The 26,531-nt window shown below is 42.1% G+C and overlaps 1 protein-coding gene across 2 annotated transcripts in view; it reads left to right on the top strand.

Annotated features, from left to right (window-relative positions):
* Positions 1-26,531, top strand: part of BMPER (BMP binding endothelial regulator) — a gene marked incomplete at both ends in the record, with an annotated part of 242,828 nt that overhangs the window by 214,193 nt on the left and 2,104 nt on the right. For both annotated transcript variants that reach the window (XM_084229389.1, XM_084229390.1), the window contains one exon: positions 17,431-17,561. In XM_084229389.1, coding sequence (XP_084085515.1) covers positions 17,431-17,561 — 131 coding nt within the window. The remainder of the gene's footprint in view (positions 1-17,430; positions 17,562-26,531) is intronic.

Consider the following 26,531-nt stretch of genomic DNA (forward strand, 5'->3'; position numbering starts at 1 on the left):
CCTTTCCTATCAATTGTGCCTTACATCTCCTCTCAATTTACCCTCCTCCACATAATCCTTCTGTGCTTTGTCTTTTTTTTCTCTGACAACCCCTAGTTGGGCCATCAGTAATAGCTGTCTATATTTATTTTTATTATTATTTTTTTATTTAATATATTTTATTTTTATATAATTCTTACATCATTTTTCATTTTTGCATAATGTATGCATTTTCATTTTGGTTATATTCCCCATACAATTCCAACCCCCTTATTTTGACCCTAAAACATCCTCTTCTACCCACCACCCCCATAGTGTGTCTCTGGTTTATAGTTGCTTGTTGATTTTGATTTTCTCTTTATTATAATTAGTCTTTTTTCCTGGTCCCTTATTTAGGTTTTCTAAATTCCTGATTAGCTGCCTATATTTAATCCCCACCTGCATCAGCCCATCAACACACTATTCTGAGTGCACTTGCCTGAGGTATGTTTTGTAGTCTATCACTTTTCTGCTCATATCTGTCAATGATCTGTCTCTGATCTCTAAATAAGGTTCGTGCTTCTTAGCTGGCACAGGAGACCATCCATTACATGAGCACATCCTGCGTATATAGTTGTTTCCTAATATTGTTTCCCCTGCTTGCTACTTGTGAATCCCCAAATGATGCACATGGCATTTCAAACAAAAGCATTTCTAAAATCCAGTTTTTTGAAAAGCCTTTTTTTTCCTCTTTGCCTGGGAAAACTTATTCTTTTAAGGAGTAACTCAAATGAAGCCCCTCCTTGAAATCTTTTCCAGTTTCTGCTCATACTCTACTCTTCACAGAGAATAAGTCTTTCTCTCTATTTCCCTCCCTCACCCCCCGCCCCCTGCTTGACTTCTCTTGATGATACTGTGCTTTTTATAGCTCTCATCACTTCCCTTTTGTTATTACAGTTTATTTTAGCACAGTGTATAGTTTGGAGTAGGGACACACCTTGTTCATCTTTGTCCCTAACATGGGGGTGAGCACAGAGCTCTGCTCAGTAGAGATTTGTTAAAAGAATAAATACAAGGGAAAGAAGGTTTATACTTAGGTTATACATTCTTTAGCTATCAGGTGTAAAGGAAATAAAAGCATAGAAAGTAAAAGCTGGCATAGTAGGAATATTATTTGGAAGTCCCTCAAAAGTTAACTTTAAAGTGGAACTTTTTTTTTGTAATGTATTTGAAAAGAATATCACATGGAAACCGGAATAGAATAGAATAATTCCACAATGTAACAGAAGGAGAATCTGAACAAATGGGCAAAAGTTACAGAACACATTCTAATTTAATATATAAGAAAACTTCATGAGCGATAGAAACCTTAATTGTCTATCACAGAAATGAGATTCCTGGAAAGCTGCTGAGCTCTTATCTGAGACACGATGCAGATGCATGACCATCTGTCAGAGATGTTATAAAAGGAATTCCTGCCGGGAGTAGATGTTTTTAAGGCCTTTTATGACTCTTATTCTATGATTCTATTCCTGTGTATGAGTCATCCAACCTATTGGTAGGCTCATTGAGCACTCATTGGCCTAAACCGAGATGGGTTGCCACAATGGTTGTTATTAAAACTTCTTAGATGGGACCATTAAGATATTTAGAAGACTGTATGTAGTAATGGGCTCTCCCCGCAAAAGTTATCTAAGATACTGGTCCTCTCTTTGAAGAAAAATGTTCTATTACTAATCTTAGATCATAAAATTAAGTTCTAGAATATATGCCATATCTTCTTTTTCTCCATAGGAGCTAAGAGTAAATTTTTCCAGCACTAAATTTCTACCTGATTAAAATTCTGGCATAATTTTATTCCAGTTCATTGGCCACTGGTCGCCAAGGGCATGGACTGAGGGAGAGCAGAACTCTCATTCTCCAGAGGTGGTTATCTTGCCCATTATGCAGAGTCCTTCCTCTTCTGGCAACACCATTTGCAAATTTCATTTAAATTTACTTCCTGCTTTTCATTTAATTAATATTTTTTTTAAAGATTTATTTATTTATACAAGCACTGGGTACAGTCAGAAATGCGGGAGGGTGAGAGAATTCACCAGAGCCAGAGCAGGGAGCACAACAGGCAGAAGGACCTAAGTACACTGCTGAGGGGAGCAGTGGGCAGCAGGAGAGGTCTGCACGCCATGTGGGACCTTCCTCCGGTGGCCAGGGAGCAGCCAGGGATCAAACCGGTGCTGCAGAGGCTGCGGGTAGCTTCACAACCCAGCGCTCAACCGCTGTGCCACCAGGGAGGCCCTTTACTTCCTGCTTTGCTAAATACTTGCATTGCATTGTTGGTCTTCCTTCATTCAATGAAGTAGTTTTGACTTTTACCTCTTTCCTGACTAGGCTTTGTATAAGTATGGGGGTTTTTATATTTTTTTTCTTTTTCCAGGAATTGCTTAGCAACCATAAGTGAAGAAAAAAGCAATCTTTCTCCTACATTCTTGACACCATTCTTGTCACATTAATTCGCCAACCATCTAAACCCTTCATTTCTTTAACGTCAACATTTGCTTTTGGGTTTCTTACCCTGGGTACAAAACATGTTCAAATCTTCTTTTTTTTTTTTAAAGATTTATTTATTGATGCATACAAGAGCTGGGGTACAGGCCAGAGATGCGGGGGGTGAGAGGACTCACCAGAGACAGAGTGGGGAACAGAACAGGAGGCAGACTGACTGAAATACACTGCTGAGGGGAGCAGCAGGCGAGACAGGAGAGGTCTGCTGCGCCATGTGTGTTTCTCCCTGGCCACCTGGGGATCGAACTCGTGCTGCTGAGTCTGCGGATTGCTTCATAGTACGGTGCCCAACCCTTTGTGCCACCAGGGAGGCCTTGTTCAAATCTTCTTGATGCCCACCCCCCCCAACCCCAGTTTTCCTTCAAACTCCATTTCTCTCCTTCCCTCCACTGAAAGGATGGCCTTCATTTAACTTTCACCCATTTTCGACCTTCAACACACATCAGATGATTTCTGTCCCCACCATTTCCATGAAACTATTCCTTCTAAGGTCACCCTGATCTTTTCACTGCCTAATCTGGCAGCCAATTTTCAGGTCTTATTCCCTTGGCAGTTGATGGTACTTAAATCCATGGGGTGGTTACTCGTCTTTGAAACGCTCTCAGATCACTTAGCCATCTGTCATCTTAGTGGTCACTTTATCTAGACTTGACTATAAAAACATCTTTAAATGATTTATCCAGAAAAGTAGGTTTTGAGCTTCTTCTTTCAACCAAATGCTGCACCAGAGTTGGTGAAAAGTGGCGGGCTAAGCCTGCCTGCCCTGAGCATGGTAAGGTCCATGGAGGGGGGGAATCCATCACATAGGACACAGCAAAGAATGCCATGAGAGTGTTTAAAAGCAACCTATTCTAACGTAGGGATCTTCGAATTCTTTCCCAAGAAAGCTACCAGTCTGCTTATTGAGAGAGGAGTAGATTTTGGCCAGGAGAAGGGATGGAAGCACATTCCAGTGGAAGGAAGAGCATAACCTATGGAAAGCAACCTAATGTGAGGGAGAGAGCATGAGCCCAGCTTTGCCACTTTACTGCTAATGTAATTCTTTTTTTTTTAAAAAAAGCTACTTCTTTGGATCTTATTTTTGGAGGCAGTTTCTATGTGCTCCTGTGTGCCATGTACCTGGCAGGTATAGGTAATCAGGAAATATTGCTTCACACCCACCTCTTGCATTTTTGAGATTGTGAGCATTTTAGGGCTTTAAAGTAATATAACCCCTGGGTGATTCGAAGAAAACAGGCTTCATAGTTGATGTCTTGGGGCTGAGAGGAGTAGCCCTCCTTTGGGCAAAAGATGGGAAGCTGGCAAGGAGGTGGTTGTCTCATGCATGTTTATGATTGGGTTTGGGGAATGTCTGTTCCCTGAATGCCTTTCCTGTGATTCAAGAATGGCTATATGCCATCTCCCAGGGATGAGGTGGGGTGGGTCTCTGGGAAAGAGAATTCTCCTTTTAGGTGGAATGGGCTAACTTTTCCTTGCATGGCCAAGCTGCGCAGAGTGTGGGGTGCAAAAAAACCCTTCCTTGTGCAGAGATTGGATGTGAATGCTGGTTTACTGTGGAGCCAAAGTCACGGCAGATGCTTGATGAAAGGCACCCAGCATCTGAAAAAGTTCACCGCTGCACCGCATCCTCCAGGAGCGACGGTCCCGCTGCCCTTTTATTAATGCACAGAGCGGAGGGCTTGTGGGACTTGGCAGCCATCCACCTCCTAATGTGAAAAAGCCCTATGGAAGGAGCGGCCCCTTTGAAGCAGTCAGGCTGGTGGTGGCTGCTGCATGTGGCTGGGGTGTGGCCTCCAGATGCTGGATGCCTTCACTTTCATGGATTTTCCTCACAGTCGCTTGTGAGGACAGACTCCCAGTTCCTGCCCTCTCAGCAGGCAGCCGCTGTCCAGACTGGCAGATCCATCCTGGCACTGCTCTGCCACGAGTGACCACATTTTCCAAAATCTGAGCTGGAGCTAGCACATCCTGAAAATGGAGCCAAAGGGATGCCATCCTAGATGAGAGGAAAGCGAAGACCAAGTACCATTTACACACCCACTCTCACCCGGAACTTCCACTGGGCCGAGACGGGACCCACCATCTACCTTTGCTTCAATCTCAAGACTTCATTTAGCATTGTGGATGAATTTCTCTGCTCTCTTTAGGGCTCAGCACTGCTGGGAGTGGGGACAGTGTTCTTTCTTACTTAATTCTCATGAGAACACTGTGAGAGATCATTTCAAAGAAAGCTGGCAGAGAAAGGGGAAAACACAGTGTTCATTCAGGTGTGGTGATGCCCAAGTGCTGTCCACTTACCTCTCCACCTCTTCCTGTGTTCCCATGGCTTATTCTGTGGGAGCACCAGTGTGGCACATTTCCTTTCCCCGAATGTCAGATGAGCAGGGTACCCCGGGAGCATGATTTAAGAAAGCACCCCTTCTCAGGTGCAGTCCTGTGCCTGCAGGACCCCAGACTGAACCTGTGTCAGTGTGCTGCTTCTGCCTGCTGCCTTGTCCTAGCCCCCCACCACACCTGGGAATCCCCCGTTTCAGTCCCAGGAGAGGAGGGTCTCTTTTCAGCATTCCCACAGAGTTTAGCCCCACATTTTGTACACAGCAGGCACTCCCTCAGTGTTTGTGGAGTTCAGTTGCAAAGATGGGATGTATCTATCTATGTTGGGGTAGAAATTTGATGAGGGGAGCTCCCCAGAGAGAAGAGGTTGACAGTTTCTGGATAAAGAACCCCCTCTTTGCACTGAAATGTCTTTCCAAGTACAAATATCACCAAGTTTTAGGGTTATCCAATCTCTGGGTAAATACATGTTTAGACAGAGGGTCAGAGGATGCTGGTGCTGTTGGACCCCACTAAGAAAGATCATGGCTGGATATTGAGAACCTGCTGGAAACATTGGCTATGATTGTGTTTCCGCCTCAGATGTGGTAGAGGATGTTTCTGTGCTGTTTTGGTGATGGACCTGGTACTCTTTTTGTACTTGGGATTCTTTGCTACAAAAAAAACGAGAAGCTAGATGCAGGGAATTTTCCAGAAACAGAGGAAGTTTAGACTTTTTCACATTGATGCTCCACCTTGTCTGCCCAGCAGCAGAGTGGACCTCGAAGCGCTCCCCTGCAAGCCGGTGCCCAGGCCTTTATGTTTATGCAGGGAATTAGTCCACCAACCGCATTACGGTTGTTTCACAGTGAGTGTGACAGTGATGGATTGACCGTGACTTAAAGAGAAGAGTGATTGAATTTCTGACTGAAAGAAAATTGATTGATTTTCTGACCAGTGACCATTTTTATGTTTGCTTTTATCAGCAACCTCCCCCTCAAAGTAAAGAGTAAGAAGCAAAGGCTAGAGTAAGAATTAAGGTTTTTTGGTGTGTTCCAACTCTCAGCCACTAGAGGGGGTTAGTGACCAGGCTTCCCCTCTGGCTGGCTGGCTTGTAAGCTGTTTTAGCCCATACTAAATAAGGAGCACCTATCCCCTGAAGAGTGACAACTCGACAAATATCTCTTAATCATGGTCGGTTTTTCCCTCCGTGGAGCCAGTGTTTCATATCAAATGAAGATAAGTTCATCTTTCTCAACTGGGGTGTTTCTGACTGTGTTAGTGGTTACACAATCTCTGGCTTTCGTCCCTTTAAAGTTGTAGCCCCTGGAAACAGGGCAAATAGCAGACTGGATATTTCTAAGGTGTAAGAAAACTTAGCTGTGGATCATATTCTGTTCAGAGAGTCTGATATATGGCCTTATCAAGGCAGAAGACATTTTAGGTTCCAGGACATGCCTGGTGGTTGTTTGGTCTGTGCTAAACACAGGTGAACATGGGCCCCTGTGGAAAACTGTGAGCATTTATACTTTTTCTGTACCCTCAGCTGCCCACATTATTCTACAAAAACAACCCCTAGCATTAGACGGGTGTCTGAGGCAAATGCCCATTTTTGGAACTCCTAGGTCGCACATATGGGTGATGGCATTTGTCACTGAGAATGTTATGAGTATTAAATCATTGTCTTTCCGCATATGGGGAGAGCCTAAATTAGATAAAAATGTGGACTCCCTGGGTTTTAAACTGGAACAGTATGTAAATAAGCAGTGCACACATATGACCTCGGCTGCCAAAGAGGGGGTGCCTCATGAATAATTATCAAAGTAGTTTGGTAGGTCTTTTCCCTATTTCCCAGGTTGGCAGTTGGATTTTTTTTTTTTTTTTTTATCAAGGCAGGAGGAGAGCAGTTACAGAGGGAAGGACATCAAAGGCAGGAAGGTGAAGGCGCAGGAAGCAGAGGGAGTCTGTGGCTCGGGTTGTAGCTAAGGTTGATGATCATGCACATTCGGATGATAAAGAAATGTCTTAATACTCAACCACCAGACTGCTCTGTGAGGTCTTTAGGCCCAAGCTATGTGACTATTTGTCAGGATCTGTTATTGGTTTTTATTCTTAATATCGGAGATCGACTGCATGATCATTAAATATAAGATCTGGAGATTTGGAAACTTGGTGCCTTTACTGGGGCTCCTCCCTTTACCTGGAATCTCTGTCTCCCAGTTCATTAACCAAGCAAAATCCCACAGATCCTTTGAGACCCTGAATTCTCTGAACTCTGTGAAGCCTCCAGGACACCCCTGCTGACCCCCAGAATGAGTTCTCCACTGCACATCAGCCCTTACCACATTTGGAGTGTGTTTGAGTGTCTACACAATCTCCCTTCTGGGTGGGGCCTATTTCTGTTCATCTCTGTGTTTCACTTAGTGCCTGGAATAAGCCGGGCGCAACATACTCCCCCTCCACATTTCGTCGTGGGTAAAATGTAAAAGGGAGGAGGCTAGACTGGAGATAGCTCAGAATCCATAACCAGAGTAACAGCTGGTTATGTCCCACCTTCTCCAGTCCCACCTTCTCAGAGAGAGCTGGTGAAATGGACAAGTTCACTCTTTCATTAGACTGAAACTCCTGGCAGCCCCAGGCAGCCATAGAACCAATATTTCCACCAATACTGATGTGAAGCTTTCTCCCTAATGCGTAAGCTATATATTGGGTCAAACTGTGGCTGGTCCAGGAAGGCTCTGCAGGGAGCAGCAGGCTTGTACGGCCCTCTCGTTAACAGTTCATTAAAGTCACCTCATGCATCATACTAATGACTCTTTTGGCCTTGCTTTTCATGTTAGAAAAACCTACCATTCAGTCTAGGGTGAGGGTTAAGGTTTAGCGTGAGGATTAAGAGTGAGCATTTAGGGTTAAGGTGAGGCTGAGTGACTGTTGTGAATGCGTGAGTATAAAGCAGGAGAGCAGAGATGCTCACTGCTGATTTGAGGATGAAGTTGCTTTTTTAAGTGTAATGTCACATTGAGATGCCTTCTTACAATGGCTACTACATCTAGTTGTTTCTATGCACCTCAGGTGAGGAAAGTCAGGACAGAATTTCAAGCATTAAAGTATAAGTGAATGTTTAAATAAAATAGTCTCTTTGTAGCTAAACACACTTCTGCCTGCCTGCTGGGACTGTCTCTTGCATCCTCCCCTTTCTCCCTCTTCTACTGATACCCAGGTATGAACAAGCCTCAGATGACTCCACTCGCTGCTATGAATGACCCAGATACCTGGAGCAAGAACAGCAGTCACGTGATCCCAGTTTCCTAGCCCTGTTCTTACCCCCTTTCTGCCATTGCTCTCGGGAGAACCAGCCTTCAGATTGAACAGCATAGTCCAGGCAGTGACCCTTTCTGGTGGCAGGGGGAAAAGCCAGAGCTTGGACTGTCCAGCTCTGAGGGGGCTGGCTGCCTTCACTCCCGACCTGCCCTTCTGTTTTCCCAGCAGCAGTGAGGACAGTTCCCAAAGGCTGGTATATCTGTGTTTCAAAAATGTCTGGGTTACAAAGGCATGAATGCTACCTTCTCTCTGACAGTGTAGCCCTCATGCCAGAAAAAGCAGAGGGAAAACCACTCGGTATGCTGTTGCTAGGAAGCATGGAAATGTTTGATGTTTTGATTTTAGCAGCATTAGAGACTTGCCTTTTTAATAACATAGGAGCTATAGGTTGTTCTTACAGCATTGAGTACGTGCTTTTCTGAAAATGTGTCATTAAGCCAGAATTCTCTCATCAAATCCTTCTTTCAAGAATATGAACATGAAGATGGTAGGGGAAGGTTCTTATAGAAGCAGCTTAGTTCAAAGATTGCTGTGGCCAGCAACGCCATGGCCTTGCCGTGCTAGGCAGTGGCAGGGAGGGGGGACCAGGACAGACGTCAAGCCCTCTTGATGGAAGTGTCTGACCTGGGCAAAGGTTATCAGACCATTCTTTTTTGAATACTCACCAATTAACCTATTGAGCTACATGTTCAAGGTGCTGTCTTTGACTGGAGAACAAGACACAATTCTTAACAGAGCAAGAGGTAATTAGGTTCCAAAGGGATAGACAAGAATAAAGGTGTGGAAGGGCCAAGACCCAATAGGAAGGGGTTTGCTTTTCTTGGATCAGTCAGGGAGCATGCTTGAAGAATTTGAACTGAGTCTTAAAGGATTGGCATCTGATTTTTTTCCACTGGAGACACATTAAGACAGAAATCACCAGCTGGGAGGAAGTCTGAGGGGTAAGTGAGACATTCCCTATGACTGGGTAAAAGAATGAGTGGGAAAGAAAGAGGGAAAAGTCTAGATCACTAGGGGCTTGAATTTGATGCCAAGAAATGTGAACTTTCTCGGTAGCTGCCTAGTCAAAAAGAAGGAGGGATCTTGATCTAAATCTCAGTGTCCCTCTGAATCTCAGTGGGTAGGTCAAGAATAGTTCTGACATAGATGGATCTGTGTTCAGTCCACCTTTTCCGGAAGCACTTTCTGTAATGATAGAAAAGGTGTAAATCAGCACTGTCCAGTAGTGGCCACTAGCCACAGGGAGCCATTGAACCCTTGCAGTGCTGCTGGTGTGCCAGAGGAACTAAACTTTTAATTTTATTTCATTGTACATAAATTTCTCTTTCAGTAGCCCCTTGTAGCCAGTGTCTGCTATTTTAGAGCTTTACAGAAGGCAGTAGTTATAACTTGACTGAGGGTGGGGGGTGGGGAATGAGGACACCCCAGCCCCCACAGATGAATGATAAGTTAGGTTTCAGGGTGGCTTCTGCTAATGGTACTAGCTGGTGCTAGGAGGATAGGCCTTCAGAGGGTCTTATTGAAACGTGCCCCAAGTACATAGAACCCAAGGGGAGGGAGAGAGTTGGTGACCGACACATGCTGGCCAGGATGGCACCAACTCGCTAGAATCCTGCTATGGCTCTTAACAAGCTCTTTCCAAATCTCTGCTCTAGGCAGATGTGGGAGGCCCTGGCGCAAGAGCCCTGCCTGCTCCTTTTTGCTCTCAGGAAAGATGCCAGGAGCAGGGGCATGAATCAGAAAATCATTCCTGGATACATTAATTAAAAGCTCCTGTGACTGAAAGTATACTTTAAGGGGATTGCATTGGCCTGATGGATCTCTTTGTTATTATATTAATTCCATTAAAGTGTTAAGCCAAAGAGTACCCAGCACTCTTTACCTGTAGAGCTTTCTGGAATGCTCCATGGTAATGCCGTCTGTGTTTTCCCATTGGAGCAATGGGCAGTGGTGATTTCTGACCAAGAAGTCAGCGTCAAACAGAACATAACTGACAGAATAATGCCATGAAAGCAGAGAAACCAAGCCATAAATTCCAGTAACTACAAAAAGTGATAAAATGCAGAGACTTATCCTATAATATGTATACCAGTGTACAGTCGGGGCATGCTGATTAAGGAGGGATGTACTCTTCCACACAGAAAAACCTAACCCCACCACATCAAACATTACACAATACATTTTTAAGCATGACAAACATAAATGAAACATTTGAAAAAGAGTAGTTTCATCCCCTCTGAAATTTGAAGTGCAATGGACGATGCTTTTATTTCTCTTTCAATGAATTCCTTTTAACTGGCAAAAGCAGGCATAATTATCCCATCATCTGTCCCATTCGTCTGTGTGTCCTGCTTGCAGCATCAGCTGATCAATGAGGCAGAAGTGTGAGGGCACCACAAAGAAAATGAACTCGAAGCTCATGTCAGGAGAACTCCCACACAGGGACTGAAAGATTCTAGCTGGAGAAATACTTAATAAATTAGATCAGTAACTGATTTATCCTCATTTTTATTCTTTATTTTCCTCCTCCATTTCTTCAATTCTAATTAAAATATTAAATGTTCCATGTCATTTGTTTTTTATTTTTTAAAAAAGTGCTGTGAATTTATCCTTCTAGGAAAGCAATATATATTCATTGCAGAAAATACACATAAGAAGAAAAAAGAAAGAGCCCCAGTTCCTCCACCCAGAGTTGGCCATTGCCAACACTGGGCGTGCTTTTTAGTTGTTATTGTTTTGCGCACAACCACACAATATTAAAACACAACTTTGTTATCCTGCCTTTGTTTGCATTAATTCTTCCTGAACATTTAAAGATATATTTTCAAAGTATCATTGTCAAGTCTGTTGTATATTTCAACGGGGAGGTCACCTACATTTATTTAGGCAACTAAATAAATGCCCATTATAGGCAACTTAGGATATTCGCCTACCCCTTTAATTTTCAATAAAAGTGTGATGACACTCCCTTTGTCCATGCCCATTTTAATCCCCAGAGTGCAGAATTTCCCTGTCAAAGAGCACCTTTCTTCGGGCTGTGTAAAATTATTGCCAAGTTGCACTCTAGAAAGATCTTCTTAGGTAGATGTTATGAATGAGGGTTTGGAGATCAGAGAGATCAGAATCACAGTCCTCATTTTACTGCAGTCCTAGATGTGCCCTGTGTCATGTGACCTTGGGTAGCTGATTAACTCATCCAAGCTTCAGTTTCTCGGTCTGTGCAGTGGGTGGCAGTGACTCTGGCCTCGGAGTCACAGGCTGCATGAAGTCAGTGAGGTCACTCAAGTAAATGTAAAATGTTCCACCGGAGAGCAATTTTACTTCTGCCAGCAGCATAGGGTCTTTATTTCTCAGTTCTCTCATAAATCCTGGGCACAATGTTGTGTAAAAATCATCAACTTGACAAGTGAAAAAGCATCTTATCGTTTTAACTTCTGTGACAAAACACATCTTTCAAGCCTTGAAAATATGTGAAATATTTTAAGTCAACGGCTGGGTTTGACAAATGTTTTTGCCTCAAAGGTTATCCGTTAGGAATGCAAGTATTATAATTTGTGCAAATCTCTCTTTGTTTGAAAGGGTAAGTTATTGGTCTGTCTGAGGGAGCAGCATTGCCTATTGGTGGGACAGAGCAGGTGAGGGCAAGGATCAGGTAGTATGAGCTTAAACCTCTCCTCTCCACACCCTCAACGAATTGGATCTAGCTGTCCATGATTTATTTTAAATTCATAAGCCAACCAGTAGAAAATTAAGAGAAAAGAAGGAAAACATTTACTAACAATGCTTTAGCCCACACAAATCAAATTTTATTTGTTTACTGTCCACACAATTTTAGAGAATGACCTTAGACATTCTTCCAAACAGGAGGCTGCTTTTCCTCTCACTGAGCCCTTTCCATGTAAGTAACCAATGTACCACATCCCCTAAATTCCATTCTGTTAGTGTGGACTGAGGGGGCAACCTGGGACCTCCAAAATTGCAAGCTCTAAAGGGGTTGGCCATCCATGCACATAAAGACAAAGTATTCCTGTGTGAAAGAACTTTAATAGGATTAGTGTGGAAAGAGAGAGAGCCCGTGCATTTACCCAACCAAACAGGGTTGTCCTGAAACAGGGCCACTGAGCCCCAAAAGCTTGCCACAAGTCTAAGGCACCTTCTGGCAGGGAACCATGAGGAAAGGAGCATAAAAGGCGGGACAAATCTGGGACAAAAGGAGAAAATCAAAGTAAAAATTGAGATAACAGCTGTGTAAGTCCAAGTCCTTGTGTAAGTCCAAACGTGAGAAGCAAGCAAGCCTTCTCCACATGTTCCTCTGAGCCCATCTGCCATCAGTGTTTGATAGCTTCACCTGGTCACCCCCTCAGCTCCTCTCCTAGCTCCCAGTAGCTAGTCCAAGGGGCCTACATGTAATTGGGGAGGGGAACGTGGTACCTCCCCCTTTTATGGAGAGTCTCTGTTATAGCTTTACCCATGTCATGTTAGTGGGAGGTGTGTGTAAGGAAAGAAACCCAGGCCCCATGATCCAGGAAGGAGTGTAAGTGATGAAAGTCTCCAGGGGAAGTGATATGGAAATGGAACCAGAGTGTAGAACCAGAGGTAGCCAAATATGTCACTGTGACTTCTGAGCAGGAGTGTGATGGTTGTAGGTTAGTCTGAAATGAAAATTGAAGCAACAAAAGAAATGGTGTTTATGAGGGCTCATACTCAGACATTTAGAGGCTGTTTTAAGGTCAGACTTAATTTGGCTTTTTTTGGAAGCTGTGAGGCACCCCACAAATTTTAAAGACGTAGGCCCATGTGTCTAGTACTGGAAGGGGTTTGCTAGTAAATACGATTTATGAAATAAGTGTGGACGGGGCTATTAAGAAATAGTCTTGATTATTACAGAGCAGAAAGATCAGTTTTTCGGTCCTGATTATTGTGTCATAAGGAGTTGTCATCAAATAAGCATTTAGTTGGCAAAATGGAAGATGGCTTTTAAGATTCTGGTATGTTTCTTCTCATCCCTTAGCTCATATTTCTCAAGGCTGTGCCTTTGAGTGTTGGGTTATTTTAACTTGGTGGGTACAGAGTGAGTTTATTGATTTTTTTTAAAGATTTGTTTGTTTTATTTTTTTAAAGATTTATTTTTTTATTTAAACACGTAATGGGTACAGTCAGAAGCACAGGAGGGTGAGAGAATTCACCAGAGCCAGAGAGGGGACTAGAACAGGCAGACTGACGAAATACACTACTGAGGGGAGCAGCGGGCATGGCAGGAGAGGTCTGCGCGCCATGTGGGACACTCGCCAGCAGCTGGGGATCGAGCTGGTGCTGCAGATGCTGCAGGCAGCTTCACATCCCAGTGCTCAACCGCTGCACCACCAGGGGAGGCCCAAGATTTGTTTATTTTATACAAGAACTGGGGTATAGGTCAGAAACTCAGGAAGGTGAGAGAATTCACCAGAGCCAAAGTGGGGAACAGAACAGGCAGACGGACCAAAGACACTGCTGAGGGGAGCAGCGGGAGAGACAGGAGAGGTCTGCTGTGCCATGTGGGGTTCTCCTTGGCTGGTGTGGAATCGAACCAGCACTGCAGAGGCTGCAGACAGCTTCGCAGTACGGCGTTCAACCGCTGCACCACCAGGGAGGTCCAGTTTATTGATTCTTTAATGCTGTTTCTGCTGTTTCATTCTTGTTCAGAGCAGGCAGTGTTCTGGCTTCTAGGTGGAGCTAGCTCATCATCCTATAATCAGAAATGCTTACATGTCTTAAGCAAGAAGAAACTGGACATATTAACATGGGAGACTCATGGTCTGGTCACTTTTCACGATCACCTGTGATACTTGTTATATTGAATATTTTTTTTTCTGATTTCAACCTTGAACTGGAATCTGTACAGAGGAGATTTCACTGAACAGTTATGAAAAAAATAAGGGGAGTTTGCTTTTACCTTTGGAGATCTGTTGCATAAATATTACATCAAATTGTTAGGCAGTAAATTTGTCAGAAGATGAAGATGAGGATGGTGGGATGAAATGGTAAAAAGAGCAGTAATGTTAGATTTAGGAGATAGAATTTAATTGACTCTTTTGCCACATGTGAATAAGACTTTCAGTTAATTTATTCATTTGTAGAATAACCTCTGTTCATAAAAGTTATAGAAGTTTACTCCTCTTCAGATATATGTTGTCACTCTACATCCACCAGCAAAGCATCCATCGTCCTCCAAACATGTCCATTGGACCACCCTCCTATTTTGCTCCCCATCTGCCACACTCTCTTCTTCCCTCTGGTAGCCTTCATTTTTAAGTCATATTTCTGGGGATTGTTTTTGGTTTGGTTTTGTCTGAACCTTTGTTTTGTTTCCCTATTTTCCATATATGATGATATCATTCAGTATTTGTCTTTCTCCTCCTGACTTATTTCACTTAGCACAGTCACGTTCAGTTCCATCCATGTTGTCACAAAGGGCAGGCATCAGCTTTCTTATAGCTATATTGTATTCCTTGTGTACATATGCCACAGCTTCTTCCACTGATCTGTTATTGGGTAGTAAGGTATTTCCCATAGTGTAGCTATTAAATAGTGCTGCAATGAACATGGAAGTGCCTATTTCCCTTTGAGTGTCTTTGGATTCTTTGGGTAGACACTGAGGAGAGGGATTGCTGGATCATATGCTATATCCATTTTTCATATTTTGAGAAACCTGTATACTATTTTCCACAGGGACTGGACCAGTCTCCATTCCCACCAACAGTGTAAGAGAGGCTTCCTTCGCCGCATCCTCAACAACACTTGTTTATTCCATTTTGAGTTGATTTCTGAATATGATCTGAGATAGTTGTCTAGTCTCAGATTTTTTTTTGTTTTTTTTTTGTTTTTTTTGCTTGTGGCTGTTAAATTTTCCCAACACCATTTGTTGGAGACATTACCTTTTCTCCAGTGTATATTCTTGGTTCCTCTGTCATAGATTAACTGTCCTTACAGGTGTGGTTTATTTCTGGACTTTCAATTCTATTCCATTGATATGTGTGTCTGTTTTTAGCCCAATACCATGTAATTTGATTAACCTTGTAGTTTAGATTGAAGTTGGGGAGTATAATAACTCTGTTTTTGTGGGGTTTTGTCAGTTTTTTTTTTTTTTTGGTCAAGATTGTTTTGGCTACCTGAGGTCTTTTTTAATTCCTTATTTTTCTTTTTCTATGGAGAATGCCAATGAAACTTGGGTGAGATTGAATAGAATCTGTTTATTACTTTGGGTAAGATGACCATTTTAAAAATGTAATTCAATTCATAAGTAGGTACTACCTGTCTTCTATTTCATTCAACAATGTCTTATAATTTTCACTATATAGAGTTAAGTTTATTCCTAAGAATTTAATTCTTTTTGGTATGATGGTAAATGGGATTGTTTTCTCGATTACTTTCTCTTCTAGTTCATTGTTTGCCTTATAAATAAACTTATTATTAACTTAAAAAAAGACGCATGGAGGAGAGACATGCAGAGATAGTTGAGAGAGATGTGGGTGAGAGATGTGGGGAGTCTGAGGTTTGTCACAGATAGCCTATATTATGTTGATGCATGTTTCTCCTATCCCCATTTTTGTGGGTTTTTATCATAAAGGGTTGTTGAACCTTATAAAATGCTTTTTCTGAATCACTTTTTATGTTTCCTTTCATTAATGTGGTAGAATAATTCCCACTTGGTCATGTTATATGATTCTTTTAATGTATTGCTGCATTCAGTTTCCTAAGATTTTGTTGAGGATTTTCTCATCTGTCTTCATCATGGATATTGGTCTATTGTTTTCTTTCTTGTGATGTTCTTGTCTACTTTTGGTATCAGAGTGATGTTGGCCTTATAAAATGTGAAGCATTCCCTCCTCCTAAATTTTTTAAAGAGTTTGAGAAGAACAAACTCTTGTCTGTAAACATATTTAAGTTATCTTAATGTCATCATCCATCACCTCCATGTTAAAACTAAAGATGTGGGAAGGCAGTGGTTTGATCTTTTTAATCTTTTTTTTTTAAAGATTTATTTATTTATTTTTGCAAGAACAGGGGTACAGACCAGATGCGCGGGAGGGTGAGAGGAGTCACCAGAGACAGAGTGGGGAACAGATCAGGCAGACAGATGAAATATGCTGCTGAGGGGAGCAGCAGGTGAGACAGGAGAGGTCTGCTGTGCCCTGTGGGACCCCTGCTGGCCGGCCAGGATGGAACCTGCACTGCAGAGGCTGTGGTTAGCTTCACAGCGCTGCGCTCAACCACCTGCGCCACCAGGGGAGGCCCTTGGAATTTGTCACACCAATTCTACAAACAAGTTTCAGTATTCTTTAAAATATTGAGTCTAAGTTATTGCAAAAGCAATAACTTTTTATTCTATGTCTTCAGAAATTCATGGCTTTATGCGTTAATCAAGATAATCACTATTTTGGTTATACTCTAGTAGAACCTATTCTTGTATCAAAGTTCATCAAAAATTGACAGCTCATTGAATGGTGGCTACATTCTAAATACTGCCTTTCCAATTTGGTAACCTCTATGCACATGTAGCTATTTACATCTTTGTTAATTAAAATTAAATCAAGGAGGGCCTCCCCGGTGGCACAGCGGTTGAGCTCTGGGTTGTGAAGCTGCCCACAGCCTTTGCAGTGCAGGTTTGATCCCCGGCTGCTCCCCGGCCACCAGAGGAGGGTCCCACATGGCGCGCAGACCTCTCCTGCCACCCGCTGCTCCCCTCAGCAGTGTACTTCGGTCCTTCTGCCTGCTCTGCTCCCCGCTCTGGCTCTGGTGAATTCTCTCACCCACCCACGCGTTCTGACTGTACCCAGTGCTTGTATAAACAAACAAACAAACAAACAAACAAACAAACAAACAAACAAACAAACAAATAAATAAATAAATAAATCTTTTTAAAAAAAATTAAATCAAGGAAATCCAGAGTGATTCAGATTCTCAATCACACTAGATCAGTCCAGCTACTCTATGTCCAGATATGGATATTAGCTACTATTTTGCATAGTGGGATGATAGAAAATTCCATTCATTGCAGAAGGTTCTATTGGATAGTCCTACAACAAAAGGAACTTAGTATCACATTGTTTAGGAGATTCAGCCCAGGTTTTATGCAGAATTTTTGTGCCATTTTTAGGTTTCCAACCTTAAATAGCAACCTTTAATGAATAATCAAGGTTTCCCATCCACCTACCCATTCTTTTCTGCAAGTCCTATTTGGTGTGTCTGATAATTTGTTATTATTAAATGTTCATGTCTCTCTTTTTGGTCTCTTAGGTCTTGCGTGACAGACATGTGTGAATGTCCAGTTCATAAAAACTGCTACTGTGAGTCATTCCTGGCATATACACGGGCCTGCCAACGAGAGGGCATCAGTGTCCACTGGGAGCCTCAGCAGAACTGTGCAGGTGAGAGGTTCCCCAAGGACGTATCCATCAAAAGTTCGCTGCAATGCCCAGAAAAGCAATGAAAGAGACTTGCTGATGGAACTGGTCACATTCACCCTTAACCAAAGAAAAATCCTGTTATAACTTGACAAAACGCAGGGCTTCCCATGGGCACTTAAGAGAAATGCATTGTGACAAGCACATTTGAGCAATTTTAGGATTTCCACTGTTGCAAAATCCTCCCAACCTCAAGCTACCAGCTGGATGTACTCAGCACAGGAACAGTCACAGCTGCAGCTTAGGTTATATGTAGAGCAAGAGATTCAGGAGAATTACAGTCATTTAAGGTCTTCAGGATGTGTGACTTTTTTTATTGGTTGATATATCTAGTAGAATGTTCTTTGTGTTCTTTTCCCTCTAAGAGATAAATTGTAATAGTTGCTAAAGCTTTTTGATCTCAGGAAAGTTAATCAGCTTATTTTATATCTGTAAAATGAACTTTGTTCATCCAAGAAATCATTTTACAAGTGGATAAGTGCTGGGCATTGTGCTAAGCACTGCAAGTACTTGGGTGACCATAAGAGATGAGGATGCTGCCATTAAGATGCTGGCAGTCCAGTGGGGAAACTGGATAAAAACAGTAACTCTAAACAAATGCTTGCAAATTATGGTAAGTGTAATGAGGAAAAAGAATATGACAGAGCAAATCTCTAGAAAAGGAGTGGGTAGCTACTTAGATGGTGAGGAAGGAAGGCTTCTCTGTGGAGGTGATATTTCAACTGACCCTGGGGATGTCACGGCATGTAGTCTATACAGAAGCAACAGGTTTGATAGCCTTCAGGTAGGGAAGAACAGCTCACTGGAACTGGAAGGGAGCTAGTGACTTTGGCATGATGGGGAAGGGACAGGGAGCATAAGACGAGGATGGAATAGAAGCAGGGGCTGGATCATGCAAGGTATTGTCTTGGGGAGGAGTAGAACCCTCTGGTGGATTTTAAGCAAACTTCTTTCTGCTTTTCAAGGTTTGCCCTGGTGGCTATGTAGGAGGTAGATTAGATGGGGCAAGATAACCAGGCAGGTGTTATTGTGGGAGTCATGGTAAGTAAATGAGAGTGGATTGACTCAAGCTGGGGAGAGGAGAAGAGAGAGTTGGTCTCTGGGGAGAGAAGAGACAGTCGAGGTAAATTTGGAATTTTTTTTTTTTTAAGATTTTTTAATTTATTTTTACAAGCACTGGGTACAGTCAGAAGCGCGGGAGGGTGAGAGAATTCACCAGAGCCAGAAGGGAACAGAGCAGGCAGAAGGACCGAAGTACATTGCTGAGGGGAGCAGCGGGCGGCAGGAGAGGTCTGCACGCCATGTGGGACTCTCCTCCGGTGGCCGGGGAGCAGCCGGGGATCGAACCTGCGCTTCAGAGGCTGTGGGCAGCTTCGCAACCCAGCGCTCAACCACTGCAGGCTTGGCAAACTTTTTACGATAAAGGGCTGGTTTTATTTGGAGTAAAGAGATGGGATTTTGTAACATTCTAAACAAAGCCTAATGACCTAAGCTCTAGTGTAAGAAATGCTAGCAGGTCCTGCCATTTCTGACTTAGAAGGTCTGTGTTGGTGGGAGAGAGGAGCAGTGTTCTGGTTGGAATGTCCATCAGGGAGGAGAGTCTCCTGGAAGCTGTGCTTGCAGTGCCCGGATGTTGTGTTCATCCAGACCAGAAAGTCTTGACCTGGCAGGACACTGCTGTCACTCCAGGAACTTAAAAATAAACCAGAAACCTTTGCTGGGCCCCACGCCCAGATATCCTGCTTTAATTGGCTAAGTGGATCTTTTAAAACCTCCCGGGTAATTTTGACCTGCAGCCAGAGTTGAAACCACTGAACTAATTTGGGTTTGTTTATTTGGGTGTGTTTATTTGGGTTCACATGGGGGGGAAGGATGATGGGTATCTTGGGGCTACTAAAACCTCCTCAGGTTGCCCCTTGATACAGTTACTAGTCTGTGTCCTTGAAAAACACCAAAATCCTTTTATCTCTTCTGACTTCCCTTTTGGACTTGCCCTTTTCTCTGAAAACTCAAATTCAGTCTTTATATCTGAGTTTACTTTCTGCAGCAAGAATGCTTCTCTATCATTCTTGAAGAGTATTGATGTGCTAAAAATCAATCAGGCTCCTAAAAATGAGACTGGCTTACTGTTAACTCGGAATCCATGTGGGGCAATGTAGACAGTGTGGTAGTGATGAAGGACTAGATCCTTCCAGCATATACTCTTTGTTCTCTCTCTCTATGAAAAGTCCTCCTTCTCTTAAAAAAATGAATGAAATATAAGGTGTCCATCTCCTTCTGTAACATCGGGCTCAGTAGAGCATCATTAATTTATTAACTGTGGTGGTGCCATAGTTGAGATCATAGTAGATTCACAACACACGAACACTCCCTTCTGGCCCAGAGCTAATTGAGCACCATTTCAGTGCACACATAGCAATTGAAGACTACACATTTTACCCCAGCACAGTGATTTCAGGGACTGAATCTCAGAAGCTAAAATTACTTTTCTGATGGAAAAGAAATATGGTTCCTGAAAGCTTCCATTTACCACTTAAAATTAGTACAGCCACTGAGTGAAGTATAGCTCTGTCAGTGTGTGACTGCAGGGGAACTTAACACACACATACACACACACACACACACAGATTGATACTTGGTACATGAGAGATAAACTTACAGAGACAGGCAGCATCTGAATCAACTGAACCAGTAGATTCAGTGCTGATTCATCTGGAATATTGAACTATAAGAACAATCTTCACTTGATTTTAGCTTCCAGATCTTTTGACTTATGACTACAGAGAAGGCCATTTAATACAGAGAAGAGAAATTTTCCAGAGTAAAAAGCTTTGAACAAGAAGCCGTCCAGGCAAGAAACTGAATGAACAAGTGACATTTCCAAGTCCAGCCCGAAGTTTAACACTATCATGGCTACCAACACAAAGGTGTGCCCACTAACTGTGACAAGAAGGACTAACAGTTCCATTTTTCACTTGTGAATTATTGGTTAATAAATACAACATGCAAAGGGCTATTGTGAATGTCTATACACGTTTAATAATGACTTGTTATATTTATATTTACCATTTTCTAAGGACATCCTATGCCTCAAGGATACACTAGCACTTTATATTACATTTTATCTTATTTTATACCTATTATAGTCTATATGGTAACTTTCTATAACCTATCTACTACTGATAAAGACATTGATGCTAAGAATATTAGTACTTGGCTAAAAGTTAACAGAACTAGAGAGCAAGGAAGCTAGGAATCACACCCAAGTCAATTTTGATATAGCTTCTATTCTTATTCATTAGGAGAACACAGGCAAGCAAGACCATTTTAGAAAATCTATTTAAATATGAATATATGTTTATTTATAGATTTAGATGATTCAAATGATATGTCCAAATATTTGCTGTGGAGATTTTTATTAGCCTTAGTGACTTCTGAATTTCTATTCATCTGTTATTTGTCACTGGAAATTCTTACTTGGTAACTTCTACTTCTGCAACTTTGTTATGATCTTGCTTCTGCATCTTTGCTATCCAGAGCAGATTTTCTGCCACCTCCCTGTACTGACAGTTATTGTCACTGTGCTTTCAATAATACATTTTTATAGGTGGAAAAGGTGCTGGGATATTCAAAGTGGGGTGTGTGTGTGTGTCTTGTGTGTGTGTGTGTATGTGTATGTATTTCTACAGCACACTGGGTCTGTGAGCAATGTCTTCTATAAATTTCAGGTGTTTTTCTCCAGAAAGTCCACATATTTCTAGCCCTTTTGCTACAATAACTCTTCTTCAGTCATACACATACTCTTGAGCTTTTTCTTGGTGGACTGGATGCCTCTCGGCTAAGTTTAGGACATAAAGTCAGTACTGTGATGTTCAGCACCCGATAGGGGGGCATGAGTTCCACAGGACCACACTTACTGAATTTGTTGATAAAATCTGTATGTGGTGTCTTTGTGAGTTATCCCATAAAGTAAAACATACCCCATAAAGTAACACACACACACACACACACACACACACACATATATAGTAGCGTCCATATGTCCCCATGAAGGTGAATATTTAATAACCCTACCAAGTGTGGTAGTTTCTTGTTATTTCAAAAAAAAATTTAACCAAGTAAATATTTTAAAGATATATTTGTACAAATTGTATCACTTTTATATTAAAAACACATATTTTAGCTTTTATAAATTTGATAAGCCATTGGATTTCAGAGAGGAAAACAAGGTCTGAGTCAGTATTTACTTTCTAGTATTCTCTAAGTTGTGTCAACTTGAAGGCAAATCTGGTCATATCTTTCCCTGATGAAACCTTTCCAGTGCCTCCCTTTATCAAGACGTACAGCCCCTGCCTTCTCCTGTGCCTTTGTCTCCTTATTCTGCCTCCTCAATTCCATGCCCAGCCACCATGGGCTTTCCTTGACTCAACCACAGCCAGCATGTTGGTCTCTTCCACCTTTGCTGCTTGCAAAGTCCCTGGGAAGTTCTTTCTGCCACTGCCTGTCAGTTTGACTCACCTCTTAAGCCTCAAGTGGGATCTATTTATTCTGTGACAACTTCCTGGATCCTATCTCACCCTCAACATTAAGTTTTGTTCTCATTCTTCCACTATGCTTTGCTCTCCTTGTCCAACATCTTGCATTCTGTGAAGAATCTTTTCCATGTCAACTGTATCTATTTAGTCACAACTCCTGGTTCCTGTAATTGGAGACCAGGGTTGATATCTGATTCACATTTGATTTCCTGGCCTAGGAGGATTCCTGGCACATAGTAGATACTTAGTGGTTGTTTATCGACTTAATTTGAGTTGAAATGGAGGCTTCATTTGTACTATGAAGGAGAATACTAGAGAAAATATCTTTTTTTTCCCTACATTCTACTTGTAGATTGTAAGGGATCTATCAGTGTTCAGCACTCAAAGGCATGATATCACAGAAGACCATTAATTAGTGGTCGAACTAGAAGAAAAACTTGAAAGGTTAGAAACAAAAGATGTGGGAGAGTTCATGTCTATAAAACAATGAGGGAAAAGGAAAGAAGCCAGTTGGGAGAGAGGAAATTCTGCTGAATTTTCATATCAGGAGGGATTTTTATGCATGTGGAGGGGAACAAAGTATCTAGAGGGTAAAATGAGTTGAAAGAGGCATTCTGGAAGCTGCAGGGTGAAAAATGAGCTCAAGGCCAGACAAATTTAATCCACACTGGGAAATGGAATGATGGATTGAATGTCATTAAGATTAAATCATCATCCAACAGGCATTTATTGAGCTGCTCCCCTAAGCTTGGCCCAGTGCCAGGACTTTGGGTCACAAAAGACAAGGACTCTGCCCTCAGGAGTCCAGGTCTCAGCAGTTCACTCTCTTCAACCTGGGTGCTTGTCATAGTGACCCCTGGAACTCTGTAAATGAATAGCTACCCAGTTCCTACTGCAGTCCACAGCAAACATCTTTAGGAATGGGAATGAGATGTATATAGCATTTGAAAGATTGTCAAGGGACTCTAATGAACATCTCTGATTAAGATCTACAATAATACTGTAATTTTGGAACCTACACACACTAAAAAAAATGACTATAATGTGGGAAGTGCTGTGGGATGCAGAGGAGGGCAGAGTATCCTGGGGAGATCCAAGAAGCTTCCTGAAGAAGATGACTTAGAAAGTGATTACATTGCAAAGAGAATCCAAACATAGACAATAGATTTCAGAGCTCTCTTTTAGAGCTCTCTCACGAGAGGTTAATGGTAAAACTGTGTCACTGGTAGAGGGAGAGAGTGAGGGAGTTAAGAACAGAGGAGAGGGAGAGGAAGGAGGGGGAAGGTGGGTAAGGGAGGGGAGGGGAGTGGAGGATGAGATAACTTGAGTATTTTGCACCAGGGCATAGGCAAAGAAACCTATTAGAAAGAAGGTATTAGCAGAAGAACCTGGGGAGTTCAGTGTCATAAGATAAAATGGACATAAAGACTAATTTATGAGAAGGTTTTGGGATAATGGGATGGTCAATATGTCAATGATATTTTCAGATCAACACTAATATTTAACTAAAACCAAAAAAATTCCTTAATCAATGAATTACTTTCTTCTTCCTCCCAAAGTCATTGATAACTTACACTTTCTGCTTTTCATCTGCGGTTGTTAACCCTGTGACTTGTCCTCTTCATCTACCACTTTTCTAGACTAGTTCCCACCAAAATTTTCATTAATGACCATAAATGTTTTGAATATTGAAAAGATGGTGCAAAGAGAGAGGAAGACTATGTTGAATGAGGACAGCTTATAGAGTAAGTTCCTAGAGAAGATGGGTCAGAAAACAGGATTGGCAATTTAAGGATGGATGCAAATAAAGAGGAGAGTAGAGAAATAAATTAAGGATGCTCTTGCAGATGACATAGATCCATCAGTGAGAGAGGATGTGCTCTGGAACTAGGGGAAAAACTCCAGTAGGATTTTTGGTAGAAGATGATGGGGAAAAAATAATAGGATCTTCCATTGTGTATCATTTTGCACTTTAGTTATTAGTTATCCCCTGGTTGGCTAAAATAGCTTGAGTCTCAAAGCATGACTGAGAGTGTTGTTTATAGGACCAATTCCCAATCCCGATTACATATTAAAATCACATAGGCTATGGGGCATTTTAAAAAATGACTGATCATGAGATCCCATCTTCAGAAGATTCCATTTAATTGGCCTGGTCCGGTGTACAGGTATTGGGAAGATCCCATATGATCCTCATTTCCAAGTTTATAGAGATATAACAACACCTGGATGTAGTTATTGGGTGTAAATAGGATATTTAGCTAGGATTTTTCCAAATTATTGGTGTGTACAATTTTTTGGTTTTTCTGTCATTGAAAAGAGAAAATGGAAGAACTTTAAAGGGTCAAAGAGAGGGCCTCCCCAGTGGCACAGCAGTTGAGTGCTGGGCTGCGAAGCTGCCCACAGCCTCTACAGCGCGGGTTCGATCCCCGGCCGCCAGCGAGGGACCCACAAGGCACACAGACCTCTCCTGCCACCCGCTGCTCCCCTCAGCAGTGTACTTCGGTCCTTCTGCCTGTTTTGCTTCCTGCTCTGGCTCGGTGAATTCTCTCACCCTCCCGTGCTTCTGACTGTACCCAGTGCTTGTATAAATAAATAAATCTTAAAAAAATAAAATAAATGGTCAAAGAGAAAGTAAAATATTATCAGGGAAGTGCAAGGTGAGAAATTTAAAGGGAGATCCAGCCGCTTGTCCCTATATCTATGCAATAAATTGCTTAACAGTCCTCTGAGTACCTGCATATCAAACACCATCCACTGCTATATAAAGAGAGAAAACAGGTTTTCCCTCTGATAGCTTAGATTTAGTTGGAGAAAGAGAAGAGAATGAAACAGATGATTATAATTTCATGTTGTGGAAACAGTGATGGAGGTGGACGGGAGGTCCTCTGGGTATACAGTCAGGGGCCATCTCAACCACACAAGAGAAGTAGGAGACAAGCTTCGGAACTAGGTCTATGGGAGGTGAGGAATGGGTGATGGACATTCACTTATAATGGCACTAGATCAAGAGAAAGGACAGGTCTTCAGGATTGACTCAACTACAGGAGATTGCTGGTAGCCTAAGGAATAGAATGAAATTATGAAAGGTTGAAACAACTTAATAAAATTGTATTCCACATGTAATGTAAGGGAATGTAGCCTTAAGGAATAATAGTAACCCTTTATTTAACCACTGTTTTGGTTAGAATCCTGGCAGAAAACAAATGGCACAGGTAAAATGAGTAACTGAGGTGAGTTTGATAGATGGCCAACTTTAATAGGTATCAGTGGGCTATGAGAAAAAACAAGGAAAAGTTCAGTGCCCTGGAAATGAACTATTTTTAGTCAAAATACCTTGACACCAAATGTACTGGGTTTTATTCTCATATAACCAATTCTCCAACCCCCAGAGACCAACTGGGTGTTCTATGATTAAATTCAATTCTAACACTAGCCAGAGTTAGGCTCAGACTCCACAGTGTTGAGGGCTCAGTTCCATGAGGCTGCATCACTTCAAATGTCACTTGCAAGTATTGTGTTCCAAGGTTACCCCACTTCTGCAAGAGTTGGCTAGAAAACTGGGGTGGAGGGAAATTCTCATACCCTTTTTCTCTTTATGGCCCAATAATTTGCTAGAATGACACACAGAACTCTGGAAAACACTTTCTTTACTTGACCTGCTGGTTTATTATAAGGGATACAGATGAACAGCCAAGTGAAGAGGGCTAAAGGAGCTTCAGTCCTGTGGAGTGAGGATACCCCCTCTCAGCACCTGGGTGGGTTCACCAACTCTGTAATTAAAACCCTATTTTTTAGTTATTTAGGAATTTCTTATAGAGTTTTAGGAGGTTTCATTGGCCATTGATCATTACCTCAACATTTAAGCCCTCTCCTCTTCCTGGTGGTTAGGGTTGGGGCTAAAATTTCAAACCGTTTGATCATGTCCTCCAATTTCTAGAGACTAGCTTCCTTTCTGAAGCTCTCTAGGGACCCTTAGCCACCACTCTTGTAATTAGCATACAAAAGACACTCTCATTCTGGGATTCCAAGAGTTTTAGAAGCTGTGAAACAAGGACCAGAGACAAAAGTTAAGTGTAGGGTTTGTTTTTGTTTTTGTTTTGTTTTTTTGCCATAGCACAACATCACATTATTATATCTATATCTATATTTATATCTATATCTGTATTTACCATAGCTCCTGAAAGAGTGACTTTAAATACACCTAGGTCTAAAGAGGCAAGGGCAGTGTTATCTCAGGGGGACAGAGAGAGCTCAAGAGAAAGAAGTCTACTCAGAGGGGTAGTGAGCTTTGCAGCAGCCCACAGTGACCCCAGAGATGAGTGCTAGGGGGTTAAGTTCTTCAGTCTCACTTTTTGCCTTTTCTCCAAGCTCCTTCAGGTGTTCATATTGAGAAAGG

The sequence above is a fragment of the Talpa europaea genome (assembly GCF_964194135.1).
Source record: "Talpa europaea genome assembly, chromosome: 3".
NCBI lineage: Eukaryota > Metazoa > Chordata > Mammalia > Eulipotyphla > Talpidae > Talpa > Talpa europaea.